At 35.1% G+C, this 15,709-nt stretch overlaps 1 protein-coding gene across 1 annotated transcript; it reads left to right on the top strand.

The window, feature by feature from the left end:
• The first annotated feature begins 1,969 nt into the window (after positions 1 to 1,969).
• LOC116116796 (calcium-dependent protein kinase 28-like) lies at positions 1,970 to 7,562 on the top strand. The gene is made up of 12 exons (XM_031402849.1): positions 1,970 to 2,563; positions 3,822 to 3,952; positions 4,237 to 4,278; positions 4,379 to 4,490; positions 4,589 to 4,667; positions 4,840 to 5,009; positions 5,470 to 5,596; positions 5,822 to 5,937; positions 6,036 to 6,143; positions 6,269 to 6,331; positions 6,610 to 6,783; positions 6,904 to 7,562. Exons 1-12 carry the CDS (start codon positions 2,177 to 2,179, stop codon positions 7,069 to 7,071), a joined length of 1,677 nt encoding a protein of 558 aa, XP_031258709.1. The 5' UTR covers positions 1,970 to 2,176; the 3' UTR covers positions 7,072 to 7,562.
• The last annotated feature ends 8,147 nt before the right edge of the window (positions 7,563 to 15,709 follow it).

Genomic DNA, 15,709 nt, shown 5'->3' with positions numbered 1-15,709 from the left:
TGAGATGGCGAGTCCAACAACTTTTCATTATTTCAAAGCAAAAAAAGTGTAATTTAATTATTCATATCCACGGAAAATTAAAAAATTAAAATTAAATATATAAATAAAGAGTCAAGTAACTGCTTTTTGATTATGGAAATGAAAAGGAAAGAAAAAATAACCAAAAGAATAAAAGATGGATAATATGTTTCCTTATGGAAGACAGGGTCAACTATTGTTGACAGAAACGAAGACCTATAAGTTTGATTTTATTATGTTCTCATTACTTTTAGACTTCAAAAAAAATAAAAAACTTGGAAAATTAGATTACTATACTACAACTTTAGAACAATGTTGATAATAAATATTTGATAAGACAAGATAAAATAGCTTTTAATTGATTTAATAGTCTAACATAACCCTTCATTTACGATATATGTATCACATGGGATCGAGAATAGGTCCAAAAGAAGTGGGTGCCACATTTTCCAGGGAGCTTAGATTTTTTCCAACAATGATTTGACGTGAAAAGTCGTCCTCAACTTGTAGAGATTTTTATTCTATTTCTTAACACAACCAATATGTTTTTGAAATGTGAATAAACCTGTACATATTAGTCATTACTGCTCCATTGTTTACATTTATCAATGGATATAAAAATGATTGATAAAAATTAAGTTTTATATATTATTTTATAATGTTTGCGTTAATTTAGATAAGAAAAAACTAAAAGTTAATTCTAAGGTCTAATTACAATTTACATATGAGTAATGATTCCTTAGTGNTTTGAACAACCCTTTTTTTTTTTTTTTTTTTTTTTTTATGATCAAAGATGTTCAGACTAAGTTACGTGTATCTCAACTAATTTCTTGAGTTTTGAAACTATTGTTTTAAAACTCAGACCAGAGGGCAAACCATTTTGCTGTCCGGGTCATGGGTCAATCGGTCCAGATGGTTAGACCGATGACATCAGCAATATTTTGTTTTAAAAAATTACATATTAACCCCTTAAATTTTAATATATTACAAAAATTCCCTTAAAGAGTTCAATTGGTCCCTAAAATTTTTATTTATTTCAAAAATGCCCCAATAAAATCACCAATTAATCCATAAACTTTTGATATATCTCAAAAATACCCCTATAAAATTACAATGTAACATTCATAATTTTAAAATATTTCAAAAAACCCCCTGAGACCTAAACCGGACCGGAGAAGCTGTCGGTTCCCGGTCCAACCGGTCTGACCGGTCGATCCGGTTTTTAAAACAGTGCTTGAAACTATCGACTGTATAAGAATTTTATTGACTATCTTAATTAATAACCGATAAAAAACTTGAAGTTAAGATCTTTTGAATAATACATCCAAGAATCTTTATCAAATCACTTGGGTAGTTTTACCTTAAATAAATGGAAAAGCTGGATCTGACCTTTTTCGGCCAGGTCCATTGTGGATTTGGCTAAAAAAGGCTAGATCGACGAATTATCGACCAGTTTTAGTCATTTCTACGTCGTTGTGACAGATTCTGGTAATCACTGATGGTGATTGTCGGAATCTGACAACTATGGATAAGTGGGGGTATTTTTGTTAATTTTTAAATTTTTTTTAAGGGTATTTAATTAAATTATTAAATTTAAGAGGTCTAAAAATAATTAAAAAAACAGAATAGTATTTTCCAAAGAGTTAGGTATTTTGAGAATACGATACGGAATAAGGTAAAAAAAAAAAAAAAAAAAAAAAAAAAGACAAACGCACCCTGTAATATATTTACTATAAGAAAGGAAGGAGACGACGCTTGTCATGAGTATAAATGTATAATTAGTCATAGACTGGATATTAATAACAGATATCATCAAACTATAACAAAACCTATATAAATTTTTCTTGTTCGTTTAAGATCAAAAATTTAAATTAAAAATAAAAAATAAAGAAAAAGGGGAGGTGGTCTATTATTTGATTGATTTCCCTTTCAGTTTAAATGTCATTCAAAAGTCTCTTTTGACCACCACCAGGAGGCAGGAGGCACTCTCTTCTCTCTTTCTTCCCTTCTTCCTCTCATCTGCTCCCTTCTTTCCTCTCTTCATTTTCAATTATTTCCATTCCTTCCTTCATAGATCATTTCTATTTATTGAATTTTTCTCATGGATTGCATCTCTGAGAATAACTTACAATCTCTCTGACTGCAAGGAATATAAAAGATGGGCCTCTGTCTTTCGGCAACCAAAGTGAGTGGCTCCAACAGCAACAACAACGTCAACCATCATCGGAAAGATAACACAAAAACAACAAATAATGAAGGAGGAATACGTCATGGAAAAGGAAGGAATGAAACAGCACAAAAACAACAACCACCACCGGTTAAGAATACTCAGCAGCTGAAGCATAAGAAAGACAAGGCCAATACCAAGAGACAAACTGGGGTGATCCCGTGTGGGAAGCGTACGGATTTCGGGTATGCTAAAGATTTTGATAAAAAGTACTCCATCGGAAAATTATTGGGACACGGACAGTTTGGATACACGTATGTTGCCACCGATAAGACCACTGGAGATCGTGTCGCCGTCAAGAAAATAGAGAAGAATAAGGTATGCTTGTCTTGTTTTATGAACTGGGTTTTACTTTGAGGGTGGGTCAATGTAATTAAATTTTGTTGCTTTTGTGGTCAAAAATAATCTTTGTTGATTGGATTTTCTCTCTGTATTCTATATTCTTTGTGTTAATGATGTTGATTCAATGGAAAATTGGAATTTTTTCTTTTCGGGTTTTGATTGGGTGCTGAAGGTTCTTATTAGGCATTGGATCTTTCGATAATGTTGATTCCATTTTGAGATCCTTAGCTTTCTTTTGCTTTTTATTGTAGATTCTCCACTTCATTAGTTTCTGTATTTTGTTAATATATCTTTTTAATTTTTATCGACATGTCTTTGCTTGAATATCAACCCATAAAATCGTGTTTGTTAGCACTACTATTGATTTCCTTTTGCGGATATAAATTATTGTTGTTAATTTTGTCAAAAATTAGATCATATTAAGAAACCTTCGGTCATGGGAAGATGCTTTACAGTTGTTACCCGTTGACCTCTGTAACTTGATTTGAACTTGATTTGATGGATTGTAAGTTTGTGCTCACTGCAGTTAAAGAGACTTGTTGGGTTGATTGTTGCTAGAATTAGTATGAAAATTTGTCTGCATGTATCAGTGAAGATATGCAATTATTATATTACAGAACTAACAGTTGTCAAGAATTTTCAAGTTTGGACATAATTTTGTGTTGATTTTGATGTTGTGCTGCAATATTTGACAAACTTAATTGTTAAGTTGCCCTTTTTCTGGCTGGAAGACATCAGTAAGAGAGGGAAGAAATTGCTATCTCACCTGTTAAGTGTCTCATTCGCTCAAATTTCTGCTTCCTTCTATCCAAAAGATATAATAAAAATTAAAATGTATTCATTATATTTTAGGTAGATAACTGTTGTGGAGAGAGCATACCCTGGCAACATGAGAGAAATATTTTCGATCTGTAATAAGTGTATATTAGACGGTATTATTATACTCAATGGCCCGCCTTAGTTTTTCTTCAACCTCTTTTCCCTATACCTATAAGGCCTGTTAGTTGAGAGTTGTTGATTTTTTTTCTGGTTTGGTGATATGTTTTTATTACATTTCAGAGTTGTGGATCATATATAGAAATAAACATCTAAGGTTTGAGTGGGTAGAGTTATAATTAAATATGATGGAATAAACATTATTTTGATTAGTGCTCATTTATTCATTTATTGCTATATAAATCTTTTTAAACGTTCTGCAAATTTTTACAAATCAAATCATTGGCTTTGGTGGCAGATGGTTCTTCCTATTTCTGTTGAGGATGTTAAGAGAGAGGTCAAGATTTTGCAGGCCCTCGCGGGCCATGAGAATGTAGTTCAGTTCCATAATGCATTTGAGGATGATTCTTATGTATATATTGTAATGGAGTAAGTTTTATATGTGAGCTTTTTTATTTCCCTGACTATTCCAGGGTTCATGTGTGCTATTTAAGCATTTGCATTATTCCTGAACTTCTTCCCTTTTCCAACTGTTTGACTGTTAATTTGTTGTGCTGTGCATTTCACTATGTTTCCTTTTTTATTTCTTGTCTGATCTTTATATTTTTCCGCAGCATTTCTTATTTAGTTTGCTATATACATCGCTTTTTCCCTTCTGATAAACAATTATCATGTTTCCATTTTGCTGTACTAAGTGAATTGCCTTTGATTAGGTTATGTGAGGGCGGTGAATTATTGGATAGGATATTGGCCAAGTAAGTATTCTTAGATCCTTGAAAAAAGTAAAAGTTTTGGCTGTCACTGCTACTAGGACTGCTTTTTACTGCAGTTGTTTACTTGGTTTTCTGCAATCAGGAAGGACAGCCGTTATTCAGAGAAAGATGCAGCAGTAATTGTCCGTCAGATGCTCAAAGTTGCAGCTGAGTGTCATTTACATGGTTTAGTACATCGCGACATGAAACCTGAGGTATATTCAAGTACTCTAGCATGGATAAAATATGAGGTTATATATCTGGGGTCATGTTCCTTGACATTAATTCCTTTATAATGTTTTGTTATTTGTAGAATTTTCTTTTTAAGTCTACCAAAGAGGACTCACCTTTGAAGGCTACAGATTTTGGTTTGTCAGACTTCATAAAACCAGGTGAGTGGAATTCAATCATTTCATACTTCCTCATGAGAGAATTGAATATTTTTTTATTCTACTGTGTGTTCCAAAAGTCAGTGGCAACTGATGCTTACTGGCTGTTGATGTTAATAACTGTTTTTATTGGGTCTGAATCGCATGTAATCCTGAAGGTTCCTATAAATTGCAGGGAAGAAGTTTCAAGATATAGTTGGCAGTGCCTACTATGTTGCTCCAGAAGTACTGAGACGGAAGTCAGGACCTGAATCAGATGTCTGGAGTATTGGTGTGATTACATACATTTTGCTCTGTGGGAGGCGACCTTTTTGGGACAAGACCGAGGATGGTATATTTAAGGAGGTGTAGCACAATTCTCAATTCTGTTTACTGATTCTGTTTTCTCTATCTTCCTTGACATTAGTCTGTGTAGTGTGTGGTGAATTTTGTGTTTACTTTTTGGTAGAGCAGTATCATTCACTATTACTCACATATGGATTTGCCTTGGATATTAACAGTTGATCTTATTGCAGAACCTCTTTGTGTCTTCTTTCAGGATATTCTGTTACTGTTTTTGCCACCTTAACAGAAAGAAACTGGACACCATTTTGGCCCTGCATTTCATTACATATATATGTGTGTGTTAAATTTTGTTAATATCTCCTTTTCCTGTGTGATGTAACTTGGCAAGAAATGTATATTCGTATTTTTTTTTTAAAATAAAAATTTCACTTGATTTGATCACTATATATCTTAGATGTATCGACATTTTATTTCCGTTGTTATTTTGCAGTCTAGTGTACTGAATATCTTATATCCACAGGTTTTAAGGAACAAGCCTGATTTTCGTCGCAAACCATGGCCAACTATAAGCAATAGTGCCAAAGATTTTGTAAAGAAGTTACTGGTGAAGGATCCTCGGGCAAGACTAACAGCTGCTCAGGCCCTATGTATGTGTATAACCATCGCTTGGAAAGAAAAAAATGATATTATAATGCATTACAAGCTGCTTATGGAAAAAAGAAAAAACAAAAAACAAAAACAAAAAAAGATGGCGTATTACAAACTGAAACATTGAGTGTCAAAATTACTGTTATAGGGCATACAAGAAAATTTCCTGTGGCCTTCTATTTTGTTTTATCAAATTCTCAAGTAGTGTTTTATTTGATTGGCAGCACATCCGTGGGTTAGAGAAGGAGGAGATGCATCTGAGATTCCTATTGATATATCTGTTTTGAATAACATGCGGCAATTTGTGAAGTACAGTCGTTTGAAACAATTTGCTCTAAGAGTAAGTCATTTTATTTTTAAATTGGAGCATTCTTTACAGCCGTAGGAAAGTAATGTTGTTGTTGATAATTTCTTTTTGATTAATTGATTGCCTTGCAGGCATTGGCAAGCACACTGGGTGAAGAGGAGCTATCTGATCTCCGGGATCAATTTGATGCAATTGATGTAGACAAAAATGGTTCTATTAGTCTTGAAGAGATGAGACAGGTCAACCCTTCCTGTCACTGTTACTGACAATCTCCTTAGTATATTCATTTCACAGAGAACATTTGTTCTCATGCATGCAGTCTTTTTCTTTTTCTTTTCCGCTGACAAGGATGGTTTCAGTGCAGGCCCTTGCGAAAGATCTTCCCTGGAAGTTGAAGGAATCACGTGTATTAGAGATTCTTCAAGCGGTGAGCACCTGTCCCACCTTTTCCTCTTGTGCAGTGGAGGGTTGATATTGAACTATCTGTTTCTCTGTTTCATTTTAGTGGAAGCGCTGTATTCTTTATTTTGTAGAATTTTTAAAATTTTTTTCAGTTCTCGCTATTAAAGTCTTCTTTGCTTACAAGCTCTCTTTTCTATTCAGCTCTGATAAAGTGCATTCTACAAATCAATCTACTTCCATTAGGTGAATACTGTTTTCTTTCTATACTATATTTTGACAGGATTGCTGATGTTTTTGATGCAGATTGACTGCAACACAGATGGGCTTGTGGATTTCACTGAATTTGTTGCAGCTACACTACATGTGCATCAGCTGGAGGAACACAACTCTGAGAAGTGGCATCAACGATCACAGGCTGCTTTTGAGAAATTTGACTTGGATAGAGATGGGTTTATAACACCTGAGGAACTTAGAATGGTGAGTTAAATTTATTGTCAATAAACGGTCACCCTCTTTACAATTGTCTTGTCCTGTCTGAAAATATCGTTAAGCTCATGACTTTTAAGTCTTTTTTTTTGTTTTTTTTGGTTGTTTCAGCATACGGGTTTAAAAGGTTCAATTGATCCACTTCTTGAGGAGGCAGATATCGACAAAGATGGGAGAATAAGCCTTTCAGAATTCCGTAGGCTTTTAAGAACTGCAAGCATTAGTTCACGTTATGTGGCTAGTAGCTCAACTGGTCTTCAGAATTCCACGGTGTTGTAAATGAAACTTGCAAGTTTTAGAATTGAGGGAAAGAAGAGAATATAGGGATGGAGCTCCTTTTTCAGATTTAATTTATTTCAAGATTGTAATCAAAATTAAAGAGGCCTGCTCCGTGATCTAATTTTCTTTTAGGCTATGCAAGGAACCCTATTTATTGAGACTCAAGTTTGAACGATGGGATTCAGTCTTTGGATGTATTCAGTATGTCTGCAACGAAGACTCGTCTGGATCAGATGGTGCTACCAGTGTGTGTACACATCTATTTGGAGTGTTGGGGTTTTATTGTTTGACCTACAAATGTACTGCGATTATAAAAGATGCATCAATGCAAATATGGTGCATTAGAATTCATTCATGTTTATGCATGTTTTTGAAAAAACATGTTTACTGTAGCAACATTTTGAAGTATGTTAGTGAGTTTAAACTTGTATCAAGAGCTTAGTATTGTAATGAGAAGATTACACTATGTGGTGGTTGAAGCCTGAAGGAAATTGCTTGTAACTTGAATCATGACTGTTGCATATATCCAAGGTAGGTTGCAGAATTGTGATTATTTTTTGTTGTTTTTGTTTTGGTAATCGAAACGTTCGGATCAGTTTGTGCGCACTTTAATACTCTACAAGCACAAAGGACTAAGTAAGTATAATATTATTGTGATAGATGGTTTCAAGTTTGAATCCAGGAACTTAAGAAAGGGAACAAACTTCTTTTATAGATCAACCCCTTGGGGTTAGAAGCTTAGAATTGTGATTATTTCAAAAGCTGGACGTCAAATGTGGACCTTCCAACCTCTCATGCCACACTCCACATTTCCATCCCAGAGTTGGAATGTGTTTAGGTATCAGTCAAAAGTGTTCAGGCGTTCAAGCGGACCCCCTATGGCTTGCTTGACTATTAGTTGTATCTAATAAATTCGGTAAACCGTCATTTATCAGACCCCTCACTTCCTTTATGCGAGTGAGATGGTACCTCTATGTCAACTCATAATTAAATAGTGCCCCCAGCCTCTTAGGTCTCATGCATTATTGCCAAAACTGGACTGCTATTCCTACCACAGTGGACAACATTTGTTTTATACATATATACCTTTCTTGATGTAATGGTTACCCCTTTTTCTTGCAATTTCCCATTATATTTTCTTAAATGATGACAATTCTGGTGGACTTAAATGTTGGGAAAGCAAGTTTTTGACAAGTGTGAGAAAACTCTTTTGATTTAGAATCTAGACTAATTTCATGTCGGCAAGACTCGATCATGCTGAGAATTTCCCTTTGCGTCTATCTATATATACACCAAATGATACGATATTGCCTAAACGACTTTTTCTCACTCAAATAATGGTTTAATGACATTTTCTCACTTGCATATTTATAAAATACTATTATCCAAATTTATATTTCGTTTTCGATTTCGGTATCGTTGCGACCTCACACCACCACGATTTTCTTCCTCGATCATTACTCACTAAAACATCTCAAACCCTACTCCAATTGATCTCGCCAATCGTTGGTAATCGAGCGATTAAGGTTTACATAGCCGCCCCTCTCAAGTAAAATTCTGATTAATTTCAACCACAAAAATCTAACATTCCACCACCAAAAGACTCATCGGCCTCTCCTTTTCAAAATCGAAAAATATGTTGGAGTTGTCAACCACTTCAACAATGATAGGCCAAAATTTTGTCGAGTCGGTCGTCATGCCACAAAATTAAACCTAAGTGTTGTAGTTAGCGATAAACATGGTTGAATCCATAAGGAGTAAGACTAACAACCTAGTGTATATTTGAGTTAAACAAAGGGAAATTGACAAATTGATTAATAAACAACTAAGTAAACTAACTAATAACAAGTAATTAAAACAGGCTAACTAAAATTTAATAATAAAGGCACTGCCCTTGCGGATTCGGTTCAATTTAAGGCTAACTCTCACAATTCCTCACCTCGCTTTTAGACTTCCTAAACCAATAAGGCTAGGCAAATCTCATAAAACGATTTTCCGGCAATCTAGGTATAATCTATCTTGTCTCTTTGTCGTCTTAGTTACAAATTGATTAGTTAAAGACTATTATCGATTAACCGAAAGCTCTAACAATTAAATACCACTAGTTGGTACAAAGCCAACAAATACAACCTATCAACTTTGTATCAACCAATTACATAATGAATGCATTTCTAGTAGAAATGATATTAAACGCTAATACAACTTGATTGCAATCAACTTTGAAGCAATTTAAAGCCATAATCAACATTCAATAATCTCAAACTGATATTCAATTGTGCAAAAAGTTGTATATCAACAAACGTTTTCTATGGACATGATCAATTCAACACGTCATGCATCACAATTATAATAAAGTATTGCAAACAAATTGAAATGAAAACAAATATAATATGAATATGAGAAACTTAACCAATTGTCTAATTGTTCGGGCTCAATCCAACTAGTCAAAAGCTGCCGTGAAGAATTGTGGTTGTTGATCGAGGTCTGGCCGTCACCGTAATGGGCAACCGGGAGCCAGTTGCCAACACCAAACCCCAACCCCAACCCCATTTTGGCCGCTGGCTGGGGATGCTTCACCTTCCCCCACGCTGGCCAAGTCCCCCTCACCTTCCCTCCATGTCGTGACGCCTTGTCTTCCATCATCAGCGACGTTTTGCCTTCCACCACTGTGACTCTTCATCTTTCAGCAAGATTTCTCCACTTTTTGACTACCCTTCGACTTCCCAAGTGCTAGTCATCCTTCCCTGATCCATCTTCCCCATCACTTGATTTACCTCCTAGCAGCGCAGATGCATTCGGGGGTCCCGCTAAAAGATTTCTTTAAGTTATTAATTCATTATTGGGTTTGGACTTAAGAATATAAATCCTTGTAATATTAAGTTTTAGTTTTTTAAACCTAGTTTATAAACATATATTTTTCTTGTATGAGTATGATAACAAATCATAGGGAAAATTACATTCATTGTAAACGAGAGAGGTGAGACAGTATTACAATAATATTAACTTTGCTAGATGTAGCTTGTTAATTGATCGAGTAAACCAGGGTAAATCGCACGTATTTATTCGTTCTCTTTACTATTTGTGATTTATGTGTGTCTATTGTTTTTGGTTTCATATTACTCTCTATTCTTTTATCAGGACCATTAAAAATACTTTGTATAATTATGATTTATGAATATGAATCTTTACCCTTTGATTTGTCTTCCATAGAAGCCTTCTTTTAAGTGAGAATCATAGACATCACGACAATAAAATACCCTATAGTAAAACCAAAATAACGTTTTTACACCATTATAAAGCCTACAAAGATTTGTTTTAGGACATTATTGCATGCATTCTGTTTTTCCCTTCAAACCAATAGAGGCATAAAGCATACTCATCAAATATCTATTGCAAATATATATATTTACATGCATCCTGTTTAAGTGCTATAAAATATTAATATTAATGTTATGACTGAGAAATCAAAGGCTGACGTGGAGTTGCGTGAAGAAACGTGGCCTGCTCCCGTCAGAGCGGTAAGTGCACATTAAGTCTGCCAAACGCCCTGGTGCTCCCACGTGTCCGCTAACCTGCCCCAAATCGCGTGAAATCGGCTTGGAAAATGGGTATTGGGACGTAAAATCAGATTAGGTCCTGACAAGCACACCAACCCAAGGATTTAGTGATGATTACGCACATTCAACTGGGTATAAGAAGAGGAAGACCCCTTCATTAAAGGGATTCGACAATTTTATACAAAAAACTCTCTCTTTCACGCTTTTGTATCTGTTTCCCAACCTTTTGTAAGTCAGTCCGCTGTCGCGACCTGACCCACACTATCAATATCAATACAAATCAGTAGACGTAGGACTTGCTACCTTAGCATCCGAACCACTTTAAAAACTCTTGTAGCATTTATTTCGTTTTCTATATTCATTATTACGTGTGCTTTTTGACCAATCAACGCTACGCACGTGATAATTAGTTGGTGCCAAAGTCCAGCATCAACAATTAACTTTCAGTGCTATACAATATTCTGGTGATCAAAGGTGAAGGAGCAAAAGGAGGTGATGATGAAGAGAATGTTCGAAGGTTCACGAGCAGAACCGATTTGCCTGAGAAGATGTACAGGACCGATCAGATCAAGGCGGAGATGAAGAACGGTGTGTTGAAGGTGGTGGTGCCGAAGGTTAAAGGAAGAGGAGAGGAGTGACAAGGTATCAAATGCTGTCTATTATAAGAGAGAGAGAGAGAGAGGTTGGTCAAGAGTAAATGTGCGAATCCCCTTAATGAGAGAGGAGCTCTCAACTTATAGTGGGATGCATTGAGGTAATAATCACTGAATCTGTAAGTTGGTGGGATGATCTGTGCAAATCCTTCTTTATGTCACATTATCCATCTTCTAGAGTAATTCACGTGATTTATTGCAAAGATTGGACACGCAGGATCATCACAACTCCTGGCTGGCTTGACGTGCACCCACTATTCTGACGGAAGCAAGCTGTGGGTGTAGCCATGATCACACGATGCGGCTACACCAGAATGCTAGTAAACTCTTCCCAAGGTCTGACCTTTCACACTTAACTGGACACCATGTCAGCCCTATTTCCCCAGCCATAACACTCTAAATTTTGGAAGAGCTCTCGTCTTTTTGGTTGCTTGGTTCCAAAGAGTTAAATGATTGTTCATCCCGCATATACAAAATATGCCATCATATATAAGGACCCCCAACAATTTCATATCGTGGATCCTGAAGATGGAAATTCTGAGATGATATGTCTATCAATGTTTCATCGAGAAACAGACGATACAAATCAACTGGATAGCTAAATTCATCTGTGTAATTTTCTAAACATATAAACAACAAGTAGACGGGTGTCATTATCGTTTTTGGGGTGTTTTGAAATGAAACCTGGAGTTTTAAATAAATCATACCAAGATTTACAAACGCACCTGAATCTTATTAGAGATTTTACTGGTAGTCCTGATAGAACTTCAATTGTAATATCCCTTGGAAAATCTTCATTGCTTGTCACCATTATCTCATACACTCGTATGTTTTGCTTAAATGTTCTATCTTTTATGTGGACATTTCCATTTCACAGTTCATATTGCATTGTGAAATCTGCAAAATGAAGAGGTTAGGGACGACAGTCAAGAAGGAGAAACAAAAATTAATTTCATTGTGAAATCTGCTCGTGAATATGTTAAAGATGGATACAGATTCTGCTTTAACAGAAGCTCTATATATCTGTAAAGATTTATCTGTGAACAATCATAAGTAAACTGCAATGGAGATTTTGATCTTGGAACTCAGATACATGACATACTGCAAATTAAATAGTGGATGGGCAATAATATCGAAAAACTTTACTAAAAATTATCACATCTTTTACATGGACGAGAGCATTTCCTTGTTCTTTGATTATTATTTTTTTTTTTCTAAATATGAAATTTAATAACATATTTAGAAGTAGCTAGAAATTTATCTAAGAGAAGCAAAATCAAACAATAATGTATTATTAAATAACAAGTATTAGAAATTTTCAACAATTTTAACATTCACTTATAATATTTAATTTAATATTTTATATATTTATAATTGTCTTTGACAGTGGCAGATCCAGGATTTTTGTCGGGGGAGGCCTCCGCAGCTCCGCCATTATTTGCCAAATAACTAGTGAAAACATTAAAAAATCACTAAACCTTAATTAAAAAAATAATACAATATTAAGAACTGAGAAAAAAGAATATACAATAACATAATATTTTTTTACTTGAATAAATCTATGAGAAGCAAAATTTTGAGTAAAAGTGTTGAGTAAACCTTGAACAAAACCTTCTTTTAATATTTTTAATTTTGGCTTTCAAATATTATAATATAAATTTTCATAGCGTTGATCAAACCTAGCCTAATTAAGCTAAAATTAACCAAAGCTTAAATCAAGTCAACGTTATGTTGACTTTTAATATGAATTAATAAAAAAAGAGAATTTTTTTTAGTATAAACATAGATAGTAACTCAAATTTCTTTAATAATTTTGAACAACTGAACGGTGAAGTTTAAAATGTGGAAAAGCGGTAGGTGAAGGGTGGAGAATAACTTTCTTTAAAATATAGTTAAGGTTTTAATTTGAGAAAGCAGATTCATTCTTAGACAGAAAATACAAAATAAACTCACAAGACTAATATCTTTTTCTCTCAAATTAGAATAATAAACCTCAAAAAAAAAAAAAAAATGATTCAATCCTTAAATAAACTAAATTGAAATGAATAATACACATACCTAAAATCAATAAAACAGAAAATGGAGCTAATTATGACACCTTGAGTAGTGAAAATTTAACAATTTCAGTCTTCAAAAATTTTAAGAACGAATAACATGAGAAAGAGAAAGAGAGAGTAAAGAATTTGGGGATAAAATCACAAAAAACAGGTAAAACTGTGTAAAAAAACACTGAAAAGAGTTTTAAACTTTTAATAAAATGTGGACTTGAAATATATATATATTAATAATAAGTTTTTTTCTAGACCTAGATATATAGTATGTATAATAGTTCTTATTTTTAAGAAATCTGAAGGTGAGTCTGGGTATATATTCCCTAGGCTTTGATATATTTTCATATAATATTTTGATTATATCGTACATATGATATATCTAATAAGATTGCCTCAATATTGGATGCAATACCTTAGAATAAACTCGAAAGCGTGGTTTGAGAATGTAGAGAAGTAAAAACTCATCTACTATTATAACTCGTTTATTTATTTATTTATTGTTATTGGAGTGTTTGGACCAATTTACGTATACATTGACTAATCCCCTGACGTCGAGCAAGACTTTTTGTTATGTCTGAGAAAGTAGGGCTGACGCCGAGCCTTGTCAGTAAGAGCGGTCAGAGCTTGAGAAGGTTTTACAACCGCTCAGATGCAGCCACATCGCGTGATGACGCGAGCAGCATGCTCCTGCCAATGCAATGGGTATGCGCCAGGTTGGTGAAAGGCTAGGAAAGGTCCACATGTCCAATCCCTACACAAGTCGAGGAAATCAATCAGGCAGGTGAGCAATGGGATGCGGAAAAGGATTTACACGGCATCTACGCCATTCACAGATTTAGTAATCACTACCCTGATTCATCCCACTATAAATAGAGGACCACTCTCTCGTTTGTGGGATGGGCTAATTTTTATTCTGAAATAGCACATTCTCTCTTTCTCTCTTGTATTCTCTAAGGTATAATTCAGGTCGCTGAATGCGACTTGACTTCATACATTAATACAATACCAGTGGACGTAGGATTTGCTCTTTGGACATCCGAACTACTTTAAACATTGTTCTTCACCCTTTATTCAATCAAATACCTTCATACTCACGTATGACTTCTGAGTCTGCTCAACATTTCTCACGTGTGAATAAATGGTATCAAAATCCAGTATCAACACTTTCAAAACAAGACAAACCCTATAATCCGTAGACATGAGACCAATGGCCTTTACCGCTCGGCCTACCCACTTTGGGTATTATAACTCATTGTTGCTCCAGGTACAACTATCCATGCACAACTCAATTTAGTACTACTACATAGAGGTGGGCAAGGGACCGGTCCCTTGCGGGCCCAAGCCTGGGCCCGTTTGGGACTGGTCCCAAATGGGACCAATCACTCATGGGCCTGGGATCGGTCCCAGGCCCATGAGGAAAACCAGGACCCGGACCAGGCCCTAGGCCTGGTCGAGACTGGTCCTATGGGCCCAAGACCGGTCCTAGGACCAGTCCCATGGGCCTTAGATAATTTCATTTTTCCCCTCAATTTTTTTATATTTTGGGGGCAAAACGAAAATTTATAGGGGGTTTTTAGTATTTTTTTAGGGGTAAAATTTATAAATTTTTTAGACTTGGAAGATTTTTTTTTTTTTATAAATTTTGTAAAATTTTATTTTAGCCCTCATAATTTATATTTATTTTAAAATTAATAGGGGGTTTTATGTAATTTGGCAAGAGACTACATTGAAAAAATACAAAAATTTTTAGGCCCGAGCCTGGGACCAGGAGGACCCAGTGGAGGGCCCGGGCCCTCTTCCTTAGGCCTGGTCCCGATTTGAGACCAAGTCTCCTAGGTTCGGTCCTCTCAAGGACCGATCCTAGGACCGGGTTTTAGTGCTGGGCTTTTGGGTCCGGTCCCAAATGCCCAGCTCTACTACTAAACATTCGAAACACATGAGAAGATCGTATATAAAGGAAAAACTCATCTATGACAGAAAGAGTACTACAGTCTTGAATTGATATAACTTTTCGACGGGGGAGTTTATTAAAAAGACATTTGAAGTTTACATTTAATTAAAAGGCTATCAAGTTTTAAAATGTTAACTAAATAGCCATATTATTGATTAAGGGTAATTAGTGCTTAATTAGATCTAATGTATCTTTTCAAAATTATCTAAATTTCCACAAACCCGAAATTGTTGCAAATAACCCAAAACCTTCTTCTTCCTCCCGCCATTAACGCATCTCTACCTCTGCATCTTCTTCTCTTCTTCTTGGCTTCGTCTACATCTCTCTCTCTGCATCTTCTTCTTCTTCCTTCTTCCTGTACCATCTCTTCTTTCTCCTCCTTCCTGTACACTCTTCTTCCTCATTCCTCTATTCTTCTTGTTCCTA

This window comes from Pistacia vera, unplaced genomic scaffold (genome assembly GCF_008641045.1).
Source record: "Pistacia vera cultivar Batoury unplaced genomic scaffold, PisVer_v2 Contig783, whole genome shotgun sequence".
Lineage (NCBI taxonomy): Eukaryota > Viridiplantae > Streptophyta > Magnoliopsida > Sapindales > Anacardiaceae > Pistacia > Pistacia vera.
This window is presented reverse-complemented; position numbering and strand designations above follow the sequence as displayed.